We start from the raw sequence: 15,149 nt of genomic DNA on the forward strand, positions 1-15,149 counted from the left end.
GCACACTAAGGCGCCTGTCCTGTGCCGAGGGATATCGTTCGCAGCGTCCACAGGAGCAGGAGCTCCTTTCTCCTGGCTGCCGGAGCAGCCCACAGCCAACGTGCTCGCATCCCATTCCAGAGATCTGATCCGCTGAATGCCCGCATGCCACAGCACCCCGATGCCGACCAGAAGAGCACACAACGCCAACATGGCCGCCATGATCGCACCGCAGCACGGTTGCTGATTGCTGACCTGATTGGTCCTCCCCGCCCAGCGTATCCACTTCTCTGATCGTGTGGGACCGGCAGGCGTGAGCCGGCCCACAACAAGGCGCACACTAAGGCGCCTGTCCTGTGCCTGTCCCTGCCCGAACACTGCCCACTGGCCAGGAACTCTGCCCGTCAGCCACTGCACCGAAGGTACTGTACAAACTGTTTCCTGATCACCTACTATGTCGACCTCCATCCAGCCTGACCTGCAAACTTCCTCATAACACTAATTCTAAACGTGCGCGCTATAGCGCCTCGTGTACTTATGCATGTACTATCCTAATCCCACTCGCATTTGCTGACTCCCCCTGTGCATTCGCATACTGTGCTCCAGCCACCCCTTGCAAAATTCGAATCTACCCACTATTTAATATTCTGTTATGCCTATGGTCCCATCCCTAGTTGTGCCTCAGATCTTGCCCCACCTGTATTTATGATTCTATTGTGCCGTGATTTTGCTGCCCACACTGCATTCTGATTCTAGTTGTGCCTCAGATCTTGCCCCATCTGTATTTATGATTCTATTGTGCCGTGATTTTGCTGCCCACACTGCATTCTGATTCTAGTTGTGCCTCAGATCTTGCCCCATCTGTATTTATGATTCCATTGTGCCGTGATTTTGCTGCCCACACTGCACTTTGATTCTATTTGTGCCGTGTTGAACGATACCCTCGCCATGCCTCATCCCCAATCCACCAGCTCACCAGCTGCCCCACTGGCATTCCTCTCCAACATTCCTCCTACTTACTTCCTACCATCATTCTTCACTGAAAGCATCCCCACAGCACGTCATCCTCCACCCAACATAACCTCCTACACTAGACCCATCCACATCAGGAACCAACTCCTAGGTCTCCGTTCTAGATACCCTAGACTCACCCACCAAGCACCTCCCATCACTCTTAACACGCCTAATACGCCAGCCCTTACAGTCAAATCACCCTTACCTAAACCCGCCATGCCGCACCCCATCCCGGCGGCACCACTCAACACCACCCCTACCTCAGCCCAACACACACACAACCTACAGTGTGCCCTCATTAATGCTAGATCCATCCCTGCCCATGCCACTGAAATTCACGAACTCCTAATTAACTTGGACCTCGACATCCTAGCCATCACCAAGACATGGCTGCACAGCGCTGCAGGGCCAGCCCTCAACCTTACTATCCCACAGGGATACGCCATTATCCGGCAAGACTGCCTCTCCTCAGTAGGTGGTGGGGTAGCATTCATCCTGAAAGATCACCTCGAGGCCAGACAAATCACCTCCAATCTAGGTGACACCATAGACTCTCTAGCTATAAAAATTTCCCTCTCCCCTAACTCCACCATCACCTTCAACCTAGTCTACCGCCCGCCCGGCCCACTAATAGAGTTCCATGAGAACCTTGTACACCGCCTAACAGAAAACCTAAAACTCACCTCCAAAAGCATCCTTCTAGGTGACCTTAACCTGGGGTATAACGACAAAAAGGACAAGCCAGCTAAATCTCTTGCACTAGCCTTAAAAGAACTGGGCTTCGACCAAAAAATAACCTCACCCACACACAACAAAGGCCGTATCCTGGACTGGATAGCCGACCACAACTGTCACATCGACATTAGCTCCATCACCCCGACTCCTTGGTCAGATCACCACCTCATTCACTTCTTCATTCCCGCCGTATCTAACACAAACAAACCTAACCCCATCCCCCCAGCACTGGCAAGATGTGCAAAAAATCTCACTAAAGAGAAAATTACACCCCACCTTCACATCCTCTCCACAGACCTCAAGTCATCTGACCCGTCAGAATTAGCAGATATCTACAAGAGCACCATTAGCACCGCCATTGATGCCATTGCCCCCTTGCAGACCAAAAAAGCCAAAACTATCAAACACTGAAATACCTGGTTCTCCACTGAACTCAAAGAACTCCGCTCACAGAAAAGAAAAGCACTAAACACCTGGCAGAAATCGCCTTCCCCAGCCACCCTATCCTCCTACAAAAAAATCACTGCCCAATACAAAAAAGCCATAATCACAGCTAAATCAGTCTCTTATAATGATAGAATTGCTAATGCAAGCTCCGAATCTAAAGAACTCTTCGCCATTTTCAACGAACTCACCACACCGGCCACCAAATCACAAGACATTGTTAAAGACCAAATCTGATGCAACTCCATACAATCTGCCCTGTTAAATAAAATTGAACTCCTACAAACAAAAATTAAGGAGCACCACAAAAACCTATCACTGCACCTCAAATCTCCCACCACCACGAGCCACATGCCCACCCCTAGCTCGGGGACCCCATCCACCAAAGCCCCCACCACCCCGTTCAAATTCAGGGAAGTCACAGAGCACAAAGTTATTGGGATAATGAACAAGATCAAACCATCCAATTGTAAAGGAGATCCCTGCCCCGCCAGTCTGATCAAAGACTGCACTGAAACACTCGCCCCCTTCCTTAAATCATTCATTAATGCCTCTTTCAATACCAATACTGTCCCTGACAGTCTAAAAGAAGCCTGGGTGCGCCCGCTTCTAAAAAAACCTACCCTCGACCCAGAAGTAGCTACCAACTACAGGCCCATCACCACTGTGCCTTTCCTGCTCAAGATTCTGGATAAAATTGCCTACACACAAATCCAGGATTATCTCGAAACCAACCATATCCTAGGCAAAAGACAGTCAGGCTTCCGACCAGGTCACGGAACAGAGTCAGCCCTACTTGATCTGAAAATACAACTTGCAGACACTATGGATAAAGGCAAACCGGCACTCCTTCTCCTACTGGATCTATCTGCCGCCTTTGACCTTGTCAACCACGATATCCTAGGCATGCACCTAAAAAATGAAGCACACTTCTCCCCGGAAGCCATTGCATGGGTGGCCTCATTCCTAAATGGCAGACTCATGAAAGTCTTCTCAGACACTGCCTCGGCAACCCCTACTACCATCCACTGCGGCGTCCCCCAAGGTTCCTGCACCGCCCCCACTCTCTACAATATATTCACCCTTCCTCTCTTCAATGACCTCGACTGTCGTAACATAGCATACACCAACTACGCAGACGATACTCAGGTACTACTCCCGCTAACTGGGACCTACGAAGAAGATGCAACAGCATTAACCAAAATCTACACAGCCATCCAAACTTGGATGGCGGCCAACGGCCTCTGCTTAAACGGGGACAAAACCGAAATCCTCATAGTAGGGACCAATGAAATTCTCAACAAACTCCCCCCCCCAATACAAATCCTTCAACATCGACAACTCCACCATCACAGTCTCCAAGACTGTTAAAACCTTAGGTGTTCACCTAGATGCCTCACTATCTATGTCTCGCCAGGTCAACGCCATAGCCTCTTCCTCAGCACTCACCACCAACGTGATAAATGCTGTCAAGCCTTTTCTCTCCACTAAAAACTGCCTGTCCATCGCCAGAACCACTATAGGTACAAAACTAGACTACTGTAATGCCCTGTTCCTAGGCACCTCCGCCCACAACCTAAAATAACTCCAAATCACGCAAAACAACGCGCTCCGGGCAGCGTTGTCCATTCCAAAAAGAGAACACATCTCGCAAGCAAGGAAAGATGCTCACTGGCTACCCGTGAAAGAACGCATACTTTTCAAAGCCATGACCATCACCCATAGATGCCTCTCCCTGGATGCCCCACCCTATCTCGCAGAAAGAATCACACCGAAAGCCTCCATCAGACCCACCAGAGCTCACCGCACCAACATGATTGATGTCCCCACGTTTCAAAGATCCAGGGCGGGAGGAACCAGCTTCCAACACCTCGCACCTAAAAACTGGAACTCCTTACCTACCTCACTAAGGAACGAAAAATCATACCACACCTTCCGTAAAAACCTCAAAACCCTCCTATTCCGCTAAAGTCCTCCACATGCACATTCATGCTTGCATTGTAACCACAGCATAGCATAACCTCTAAGCTCAATGTTTATTACCAATGTGAAATGTACTCTGTAACTCGGTTTTCATCTGTAAACATATTCCTATGTTTGTGTTCAAGACTAAGTCTGCTGTAACAGCGCCACGATGCCCCAGGGCAGTTTTGTGCGCTTTATAAATGCAAATAAATAGATAAATAAATAAATAAATAAATAAATAAATAAATAAAGTCCATCAGGTCCTGCAGCCCTTGAAGAATTGGACTGTTTAATAAGGTCTAGAATATCTTGTTTTCCAAATTTAAAGTCCCAAGGCTCATTCGATGGTAAGAATGGGGCAGGACCATAGATTTTCCCCATAGAGTAAAGGTTCCGAAAGTGAGTTTCCCAAACTTCTGAGGCTATTGGATTTACCATTTTTGAGTCGGAAGGGATGTTTATTTCATTGATCAACTTCCAAATACCAGTGGTGTTTTTAATAGATAGTAGGTGAAGCATCTTCTCACTGTCTTGTTGCATTATTTGATGTTTGTGTTTCTTAAGCCAGTTCCTGTAGGTGTTTCTAGCTTTAGTATACCGGACTAAGTCAGCTGGTGCACTGGTTTTAACATATAACCTCCTGGCTTTTTTTACCAGTTTTTTTTTGTCACTACTTGGTGATCATAGTGGTGTCGCTTGCATTGGTGAATTTCCTTGGCGACTACTTCTGGGCGAAAGATCTTCAGTGTTTCAGCATATTCTATCAAGTTGGGACCTTGGTCCTTGATTAAGGAATCCAGCACCAGGGCCATCTCTTTTCTTCCCATGCGTAGTCTATTGCCACCAGGAGTTGACTCAAGAAACTTGTTTGGTAGATGTTTACCTGGTACAGACGAGAGCTTGTTCCAGGCCTCAGATTTGAGTTCCAGGATGTTGTGATCACTCAGGATCGTGGGGATCACTTCCAACGATATTAATTTGCCAAAGAGGTTTTCTGATACAAAAATATAGTCCAACGTACTTGTTTGGGCACCCCGTTTCCATGTGCGGACGGCTGGTTTGTCGCCCGCCAAGTTTCCGTTTACCAAGTGTATATTTCTGGCAAGCAGTTCCTTCTCCATGGCCACGCCTCTCGTTATATTTTTTAAGGCGTTCAAAGGCAGGAACTCTATTTTCCTCTGCTTTTTGTCGTAACATTCCATGTTCAAGTCACCACATAGCAGAATTTCGAATAGTGGGCATTCAATCCTGGCGTCGTCTATGGCTTCCAGTAGTACTTCCATGAGGTTGTCCTCATCTCGGGCTGTTGGGCCCCAGTATACGTTGCATATAAGCCTTCTGAATTCTATTAGATCGTTTTGGCCAAAGTGACTGCTCCGTATTTGCCTGTCTTAAAATAAACTCTCTTTTCTATGGCCGACTAGAGAAATCTTATGTAGACGAGCTCTTTGGGCGACTCATGTGAACGTTTGTCGGTTTTGTAAATTTACTGAACATTCTGAAACACTGAAACATATTGTTGCTTTCTGTACTAGAGTTCACACTCAACGCTGTAAATATTTTGGTCACCCCTTAATATCTTGAGGTGTATGGATAATGATGAATGATGCTAGACAGATGACCTTAAGAGTAGACACTATTGCTTTTTTGCTGGAGTTAGGACTGAATGATATTGAAGATTAAGTGGCATTACTGTCCTTTGCTGCTCTTTTCGGCGTGCTCCCTAGCATGAAGCAGAAGTGTGCTTTTTAGTCTGGGAGGAAGTGCCCACCAGTTCTGGCCTTTCCCAGCTGCAGGTTTGATGGGCAGTTGCCTATCTCTGGCTCCAGTCTGGGGTCACATAGTCTGCATGTGTTGCAGATGACCATAAGAATAGCCACTATTGGTTTTTTGCTGGAGTTAGGACTGAATGATATTGAAGATTAAGTGGGATTACCGTCCTTGACATGTGGCGATGAAGTTACCAGTTAAAATGTTATTGCACATTATTTTTTATTTCGAATTTGGAACTGCTTTTATTGTATATATTCAACTTTAAGTTGAATTCGATATATGTATTAATGTGTATTTGTATGAACACTTGTCTTTCAGAAATTGAAAAGTTGATTCATCAGCCAATCAATACAAATAAATAATAATAAAAAAACTCTCTGTATGCCCCATAGATGAAATAGTGTTCAGCGGCTTCCGTCACCCGTTTTGATGATGAGGTATAATCTCCTGGACAGTCACACTTTGCAGGAAATCTGTATTTTTTAAATATTTCTGGCATTGTGCCCAAAAAGGGATGGGTACATACAGTCCGCTGGACACCCAAACGTCAGATGTCAAGGCGCGGGGACAAGGCACAGTAACACATTCACAGCTAGCAGTTCTGTTATGCATACAGGTAAACAAACATGCACAATGGTGATACTGATGACGAATCCTAGTAACAGGAAGGGTTTTCAAACTTTGCACACAAGAACTATCGTTCATTAACCTCAGTTATAGAGATATTTCTCCGTTTTGGCAAAGTGCCACCAACCACCAAGGGAGCACTTGCTTAGCACACGAAAAGCAAATGGGAAAATGAATTGGAATCGACCTTCCACAGACTCAGGGAGTAAGTATTCACATCAGTAAGGTGCATGAGAGGAAGTGGGGAAAAGTGGTCAGTGATTTGAGGCATGATTGCAGTATATCACAGGTGCAACCAGAAAATCAGCCTTCAGGCTACCCTCAGCCACCTCCTCTGCCTCGCTCATATCTGACAGTCCGCAATTCAGACAATGTGTGCTGCAAACAACCTCTGCCTCAATGCCAGTAAGACTGAGATTGTTCACATTGGGACTCCTGCACCCGCCTTCCCACTCTCACTCTGGCCTGCCTCCTTTGGCCCTGCGCCCACACGCACCTGCGAGACAAAAAACCTTGGGGTCACCTTCGATTCCACTCTCTCCTTCTCCATTGACATTTCTAAAAAATCCATCTACCAACTACACCTCCTCAGAGGTATTCTTCCTTTTCTCAATTTGCTCCAGCGGCTCACTGTCTCCAAAGCCCTGGTTCTCTCTAGGCTGCACTATTGCAACAGCCTCTTTCTCAACGTCCCTGCCTCTGCTCTGTGCCCTCTGCAACTCATCCAGAACTGAACCGCAACACTTACCCTTGGCCTCAAGCCAAGGGACTGCATCTCTCTGGCGCTGAAATCCCTTCACTGGCTTCCTGTGGCTGCAAGAATCAAGTTCAGGACCCTCTGCATTGTCCACAAGGCTTTCTGAGGCCTGGGAACTATCTATCTGCAACAATGCCTACCTAATTACTCTCATTTCCGAGCCCTCCGCTCCTCTACCTCCAACCTTCTGCGATTGAGCCGGTTCTACCCCCTTACCCACTTACCTTGTTCCCGGAATAAGGACTTACCGGGTCATTCCGACCTTGGAGGACCCGGTAAATCCCCATTCCGGGGACCATTCCCATTCGAGCCCCCAAAGGGCTAGACGCAATGATACAAACGGTTATCATTCCAGCGCACTCTGCCCCTGTAATGGTAGATCTCTGGATGATCCAACTCATTTTTGTTGCCCTCTTTCTCATGCTTTAAGCACAAGGTATTTGATCGCATTGTTAAGAAAGTTCAACTACAGGACAATTGCTGATGCAAAAAAGAAATACTTGATTCTGTGCCGGATAAACGAGCGGCCTGTGATGTATATCTCAGAGGGAGCTCAATTATTGAATGGTTAGTACTTGCAGCATAACTAATTGGTTTTATGCCCATTTTTAATTTTCTGCATGGGTTTTATTATTTTTATTTCTATATTTTGATTGCATTATTACTCTTTTATGATGATTTTTAACCGTCGAAGTAAAGATTCACTAACTGACTGTCAATGTGCTATTTAGAGCTGCAGGTTTTTTTTTCAGTCCTTGGACACACGTTGCCACCCGCAGTGGGTTGACATTCCCCGTATTGTGCAGATGATCCATGCATGGGACTATACCAGCGCAGGCCTTTGCCATGTCCAGGTGGTAGGCGGGGCATCATGATACTCATGGAACCCTTCACTCTATCCAGAATTGGGGGAAATCCTATCAAACCATTCACCCACCCACAACTCTCTGATCAGGGCCCTAGCATTCAGGAAGAAATTGATAACCTAGCTGCCTCAACGGATTGTCCACTAATCCGAGTATGCCGCTATGTCAGTGTTATTCGGTCCTGCAATGTCCTGAGTGGCCAATATGAATGGCAAATATCCCCAAATGCCATCAATCCACACTGTGCCCAGGATTTCCTTAACTGTGTCCTTTGGCTTCCCCAACAGGACTGTCCAACTGCTATCAGGAAGAGAATCATGTCCACCGATTTCAGGCACATCTACCTGGGGAAGATTCCCATTCTAGTGTGGAAGAACCATGCAATAGCCGAGGAGTACGAGAGGCTGCGGATATACAACGGCTGCTTTGGATGGAATCACACCAGCTGGGACAGTGAGTATTCTCTTTCTTCTTGGTTGTCGAGGGGAAAAAGTCTAGCAATCAAAGCCATTTGGTTAAGTAAAGGAAGTACTGAATTGAGAAATGTGCTATGGGTCAAGCACAGGCGCAGAGGCAGGGCTAAGGGGCACATTTGGCTGTCGGAGTAATAGGTCTGTATCGTTATATGTGTATAGGGCTCTTGTGGCTTCTACTTGAGAGGCTGTTCATTCAGGTGGCTCCTGCAGAGGGAGGTATTGCTGATAGGTGGCATTGGGGAGGGCACGGGAAGGGGACTTGCGGCCTGTTGTGTGAAGCTCGGTGGAGCGGCCGGAGTCTTCACATTATAAATGTTCATCGATCGTGCACTGTATTGTTGTAATATCAGGGGGTAGGTCCGAAAGGCCCCACCTCAGTGGAGGTAATTCAGTGTATCCCTTCTCACGTGTATTTACCAGGGGCACAGATATGAAGAGGTATGGGGCTCTGAGTCTGGGCCACATGGCAAGGTGAGATGTGTTGCTCTTTTGAAATGTCCATTTAATTGTTCAAAGCAAGGCCAGCTTGAGCTTATTAAGCTACTTCACAAAGGTCGTATATGAGGGGATAGAGGTGAGGTAGTCAGGTGAGAGTTTCTGAGGGCAAAGTCCCTCCATTGGGAAGCTGCACGGCTTGCTATTCCTCATCAACCAACAGAAGCCTGCTTGGACTACTTCCCTCAACTCAGGATTTCACAGCTTGCGGGTAGACAGGGTTTCAGCAACCTCGCACTAGCCATCACAGAAAGTGAGACAAGTAAAGGAGGTCAAGTATTCCTTCAGGGTATTAGCCAGGCTGGTCAACCTTTCACCTCCTCAGTCCAGGCTATATTTCCAAGACCCTTGTACTACAAAGCTTTAAAGCGGTTGAAGATCCATCATCTGCAAAAGGGTTTGTCATACTCCCACGTGGTCCCCTTGGATTCGGAGGCATCAACAGAGCTTGTCTTGTGGCTGGAGAACTTGGAGCCCTGGAACAGGAGCGCAGTGTTTGGCTGCTGAACCTGCTGTTAGAGGTAGATGCAAGTGGTACTGGCTGGGCTGCCAGATGTGGCTCTGGGCCAACCAAACTGGTAACTGGACCTCCTTATTACATTCCCTGGAGTCCTTGGCTGAAGAGTTCGTTATAAGAGCTCTGAGCAAGAGACACACGAATGTATGGTTCCTGAAGAAGATGGACACCATTTCTGTGGTGCATGAGCCGGTACAAAATCCAGGATGCTGGCAGAACTTGCCAAATACTTCTCCTTAAAGAGGAAGTTGGCGGTGACTGCAGAATACCTTGCCAATCTCTCCAATGCAGTGTCGGATTGGCATTCCGAGATTTCAATGATTTGCAATTTGCCTCCCACCTGTTTTTGAGGCTTCAGGAAGTCTGATGCCCATTTTAGACATACCTGTGTGCAAGATTCATGCTCTGCGGATGTGCGACAGATGTGCTTCCTCACCCTTGTGGTCAAAGACACTAATAGTGGGGTTCCTAACAAAGGTTCAGAGAGAAGATCCACTGGTATTAGTGGCGACTACATGGCAAGTGCAAGCTTGGTATCCAGCTCTTTTGGAATTTTCATCTGAGTCTCCACTCTCATTTCCCGTGATCCCAACTCAAGGCTGGAGGAGAACCTGCATTTCAAGGCCTGGAAGGTTTCATGTCATGCCGGAACGTCCGTCCCTGGCATTTCGGCATCGCCTGCGCCTCTCAGAGATCTTGGGCTCCCTCCGTCTCTAAGACGTAAGAGGTGCCGATGTACATTTGGTAGGGCTGGTGTGATGAACAGGTTGTGTAAATCCTGTGTCCGCTTCGTTATACCCTACATGTATATGATAGGTATGATAGGATAGGTTATTTATAACAAGAGGTTTCTAAGTCCGGACCCGGGGATCGAACCTGTGCGGCTCTGCGTCGTTTTGCTTCCAAGGCAAGCACTTGCTGCAGCAGAGCTATCCTCCCGAGACGATATCAGTTGGCCAGTTCTGCCAGTCATGAACACGGGTGAGAATCCTCTGGTTTGCCATCAGATGAAGTGTGCCTCTTTTCTTAGACCATCTGCACCCAGTTATACTTCTCTTTGGAATGTACATGCATCCCTGCGGCCTCTTAGGCACTGCCGGCACAATACACTGCTCGCACTGAAAGCAGCAGTAGTGAGCAACAGTTTGGACACCAGAAGAGCTGAAGAGAGTGGGAACATCGCTAAGACCTTAGAGAGGGGGAGAAGGGGGAGCTCAGTAGCTGGAGCTTGGTGGAAGGTCAATAGAGCAGCATATGCAGTAGTTGGTGAGCAGCAGTGGGGAGATAGCATGCCCTTTCCCCTCCTGTACAACGACTGCCCTAACCCACTAGCAGCTCTCAAAAGTCCCTTGTGCACAGCATTTGGTACTCAGCTACACAACACAGTGCACAGAGTGGTCACCAAGCATTAGTTTGGTCACATACAATGTTTCCCGGGTTGGCGTTGTCAGAAAGAGATGTACTTGAGGTGGTTATGAATTGTTCGTCGTTCTCTACTTGTGGTTTAATTCCCCGGCTGTTTGAAAAAAAAGTAAAGATCTGAGCTGGTCAGATAGCATCCGCACAGATCCTGCCAATGCAGGTTCGAATCCTGGTAACCCAGGTCGATAAATGAGCACCACACAGGACTGTATGCTACTGCATTTATGTCCCATTGTGTAATCACGTGGGTTTAGGACCTGATTATATGTTCAAGCTACTGAATGAGCTGCAGCATTTTCCTGCAAAGAGATATTTTTATTAGGACATCACAGCAGTGTATTTTTACAGGCGACTGGGTGATTTATATGATTGTCACTCGCCTATGGAATAACTCCCAGATTTTCGGCCATTGTATATTTTTATTTGCAGTCATTGCCTGGAATGAACACTCAGAATTCACTGAAACCAAAGTACCCGAGTGGTGGCAAGAGGGGGAAATGGATGCCTCCCAAGTCATTCAGATGGTCACTCCCACCGCCTATATTATGAACATTGTTATTGCTGGTAGAATTGGTGAACTGATGAATTGTTGAATTGAAGATCTGTGATTTAACCAGGCTAAAGAGCTGAGTGTTCACAACAGGGGATGCCGTTTTCTATTGGGTGGCAAAAAGGGAAGGCATTAACTCCTGAATGGAAAATATGCCTTCAAATATAAATGCACCGATAGGCCTCTTAGATCATTATTTAAAATAAAATAGGGGAATTAAAAGTCCAAGATATTACTGCGGAATCCAAGTTTCCCCCGCTACCACCATAGGAAGCATTGTCGAATGCCCTAAGGAAGAGCTCAATTAACCTGGAGATGCTGATTCTGGCTAGGCCTCTTCACACCTAGTTGTAAATGTTATTGAAACAGAAAAACACTTGAGGTCATTAATTATAGAAAGACTGATTACCGACCCATGACAGCATCCAATGTAAAAGGCCCCAATGGACAGAGGGAAAAAAGACGAGTGAAGGCCTGTTTAACAAAGCGGCCGTTGGCCAGACTAAACAGCAGAATATATTTAGGCCAAATGACCACCGGAAACTAGGTATGGTGGTAAAGGATATGGCAACCTACTATATCAGAACGAATGAGGGATGGGCTGCCTCTGGAATCGTGTATCCTGAAATAATGGGGCCTGACTACTTCAACGATTCTACCCTCACCTGAAAGTGTTGATGACAATCAAGCTACTCTAATTGACCAAGATTCCGCTAATCTCCCAGACAGAAGGGGAGAGGACACTCAGGCAGAAAAGCACCAAAATAAATGCCCTTAGGTCTATGATACAGGGTTAGAAAATAATCATCTTCCTGTTTGTGAGGTGAATCCACGAGAAACAGGATGTGTTATTCATCAGACAGGGGAACATAAGACATTGTATACTCCCATGAATGTTCTCAAGATGGCGTCCAGACCACAGGCCAGGCATTGCCCCATGTGAAAGCCCTAAAGTCAACAACCAAACACTGCCTAGTATTAGGGTTACCGCCCTCTGGTTGGGGCTTATTACAGGTCCTGAAGTGGCTCCTAAGATCGAAAATAAGAACACTATGACTGGATTTAAACGAGTGTCAGCGGTCATTTGTTCAATCCTTGGAATGTCTTTAGCTATACATGAAATATCTTTGAAGGGAACTGTAACACTACCAGTAATTCAGAGCTGCTCCCTCCATGTCCAATAGATCCCAAGCCATTCATGCTCATTGACTCCTCGATCTACTTGCTTCCTTTTCGACCTCTTAAAGAGGTAGAGGCCGTCGCGGCACACATAATGTCGCTGAATCCCATTATAAGATCAAGGGTAGCAGGGGTTGCGCGGGTGTCTCCAGCTCCCCTTGAACGTATAATGGGGTCCGGGCTGCAGGGGTGTCCCCGGCTTCCACTACATGGAATGAGGGGGACAATACACAACGAAATGCCATAACGACAGCATCTTAACCACTGCCTTTTCCCAGTGATAATTTGTAATGATTGTGTATTTATCAGGAACATATTCACATGGAACCGGTTAAATCACCTCCACATATTCCCTCTTATTAAAATTGGTAAAATAAGGAAAAGGCCTGGAAGAGGAACTATTTGGCTATGAAGGTCCTATAGCTTTGGGGAATCTTTATATTTGATATATAGCAGGGCAGACTATCAGGGATTACTTTTTCTTGGTTATGGCATGAATGGGGAATAAGGGTCTTGCAAGCCGAATTTCCTATGGCCTGCTGGGCAAGTTTACTTTTAGTGGCCAGCAAGGCAAATTCACTATTGACTACTTCTGTCCCACAGTGTCTCATTGGAACTGCACTAGAACCTTCCAAATAATCCATAGAGTAATACAGTTTACACGACCTGGTGGTGGGGGGAGGGGGATCATGGGCTGTAGCAGCCTTCCAGCCCAAGCATAGGTAGACCCAAGCAAGGCTAAGGGCTTCAGCTCTGGCTGTAGGCCATTAAAGCCCATGTCCGCCCCCCCCTCCCTTCAGGGCTTGAAAGCTATTCCCAGCCTGGGATTGCAGATAGTTTCTTTCTTTTTTTTTATCCGACGGGAGATCAACTCAGCATGAGCCCATCTCCCGTCAGAGGAAAGAAAATGGTTTCTGTAATTAAAACGGAAAAGTGACTATGTCCCTTTTTGGATGACGGCGGCCATAAGAAACATGTTCCAAAATGGCCACCGTCATCCCAAAAGGGACCTACTCCCTTTTCAATTTTAATGGCGGCGGTGCAGGCAGTGATTAGAGCATCATGCCAGGGAAAGACAGATTTTCATTGGTCAATCTGTCTTTCCCGGGTGCAAAATAGCAATCACTTGGGCCTCTTTCTTAATACAAATACCGCTTTTAAATTTTGACTCCCATCCCAGAAAATGCGGGGGGGGGAGTGTGTCCAGTAATAGAAGAAGTATCAGGTGGGAATAACTGCATCACAATATCTTAATCCACCAGATCTTCTCAGCCAACTTGGTAACTATATCGTACAGCTTGTTTGAACAGGCTGACTCAGAGAGGCTGCCAGAGTAATATCTTCAATTAATGGTAGGATTTAGGGAGTTAGTGACATGTGAATTGAAATCCCCTGAAGGGACACTTCAGAGCAATCAAGTGTAGCCACCTGGTTAAGCCAAGATGGAATTGCTATGCTTTTCTCTTTTAAATGTTGAGGCAGCCTTTCAGTCATTAAAGAATAATTAATTTTCAGGGCTGGGCTGTGTGCCTGCTAACATTCAAATACATAATCCAGAAATATGGTTCCAACTACTGTGTAACATGTTCAAGAACCTTCTCAAAATGCACAGGTTTCCAGACTCTTAGAGGAGGGATGTTATATTTCCAATATATTTCCAATATACAAAAAGGGAGACAGAGCAGTCCCTGAACAGCAAAAGACCAATATCCTTATTCAATTAAGCTATTCAGAAAGATACATTTGATCTGGATACAGGGTGCAGAACATGAACATAGTAGCCAGGAAGGTCTGGACACCTTACACCATGGCCTGAACCTCTACCTGATTGAAGCAAACTCTGCTTTATCAAACATGAACTGCTGTAGTGTAGTCTGCCTATATGGACTTGGTCACTGCCTTTGATTTCATCAGTCGGGAGCTGCTGTTTGACCATGGCATCTCAATTGTCCTATTCAAGATGGGTGAGGGTGGTTACTCTTCATACGAACAATACCGAATATATATGTTTTGTTAGAAAGAGTGAGGTGACAAATCTAGTGTGCATTGATTGTAGGGTGCATGTGGGATGAATAGTTATCCTGTCCTCTTTAACCTGTTCACAAACTCTCTTTGTTTGGGTCTGACTGATTAAAGGACAATGTTTCACATATGGGCAACTTGGTCATCCACATGCCAGCATACAGAGATTACATAGTTGTTTTAGTGCAAACTCTGCAGGCACTAAACAAATTAATGATCTGCGACACCCTCAGGCCAATCTCCTCCTCACTGATAGGCACTTCCCTCGCCTCATCAATTTCCTTTCATCTCCTGCTACCACCTCTTCTCCCCCGCCCTTGGCTACCTT

The 15,149-nt window shown here is 46.4% G+C and overlaps 1 protein-coding gene across 3 annotated transcripts in view; it reads left to right on the forward strand.

Annotated features, from left to right (window-relative positions):
* LOC138583174 (alpha-N-acetylgalactosaminide alpha-2,6-sialyltransferase 2-like) overlaps nt 1-15,149 on the forward strand; it is a 722,246-nt gene that overhangs the window by 339,568 nt on the left and 367,529 nt on the right. For all 3 annotated transcript variants that reach the window (XM_069655168.1, XM_069655170.1, XM_069655169.1), the window contains exon 3: nt 8,448-8,613. In XM_069655168.1, the coding sequence (XP_069511269.1) occupies nt 8,448-8,613 (166 nt within the window). The remainder of the gene's footprint in view (nt 1-8,447; nt 8,614-15,149) is intronic.

Source organism: Ambystoma mexicanum, chromosome 3q (assembly GCF_040938575.1).
Source record: "Ambystoma mexicanum isolate Mex_15411 chromosome 3q, UKY_AmexF1_1, whole genome shotgun sequence".
Taxonomy (NCBI): domain Eukaryota; kingdom Metazoa; phylum Chordata; class Amphibia; order Caudata; family Ambystomatidae; genus Ambystoma; species Ambystoma mexicanum.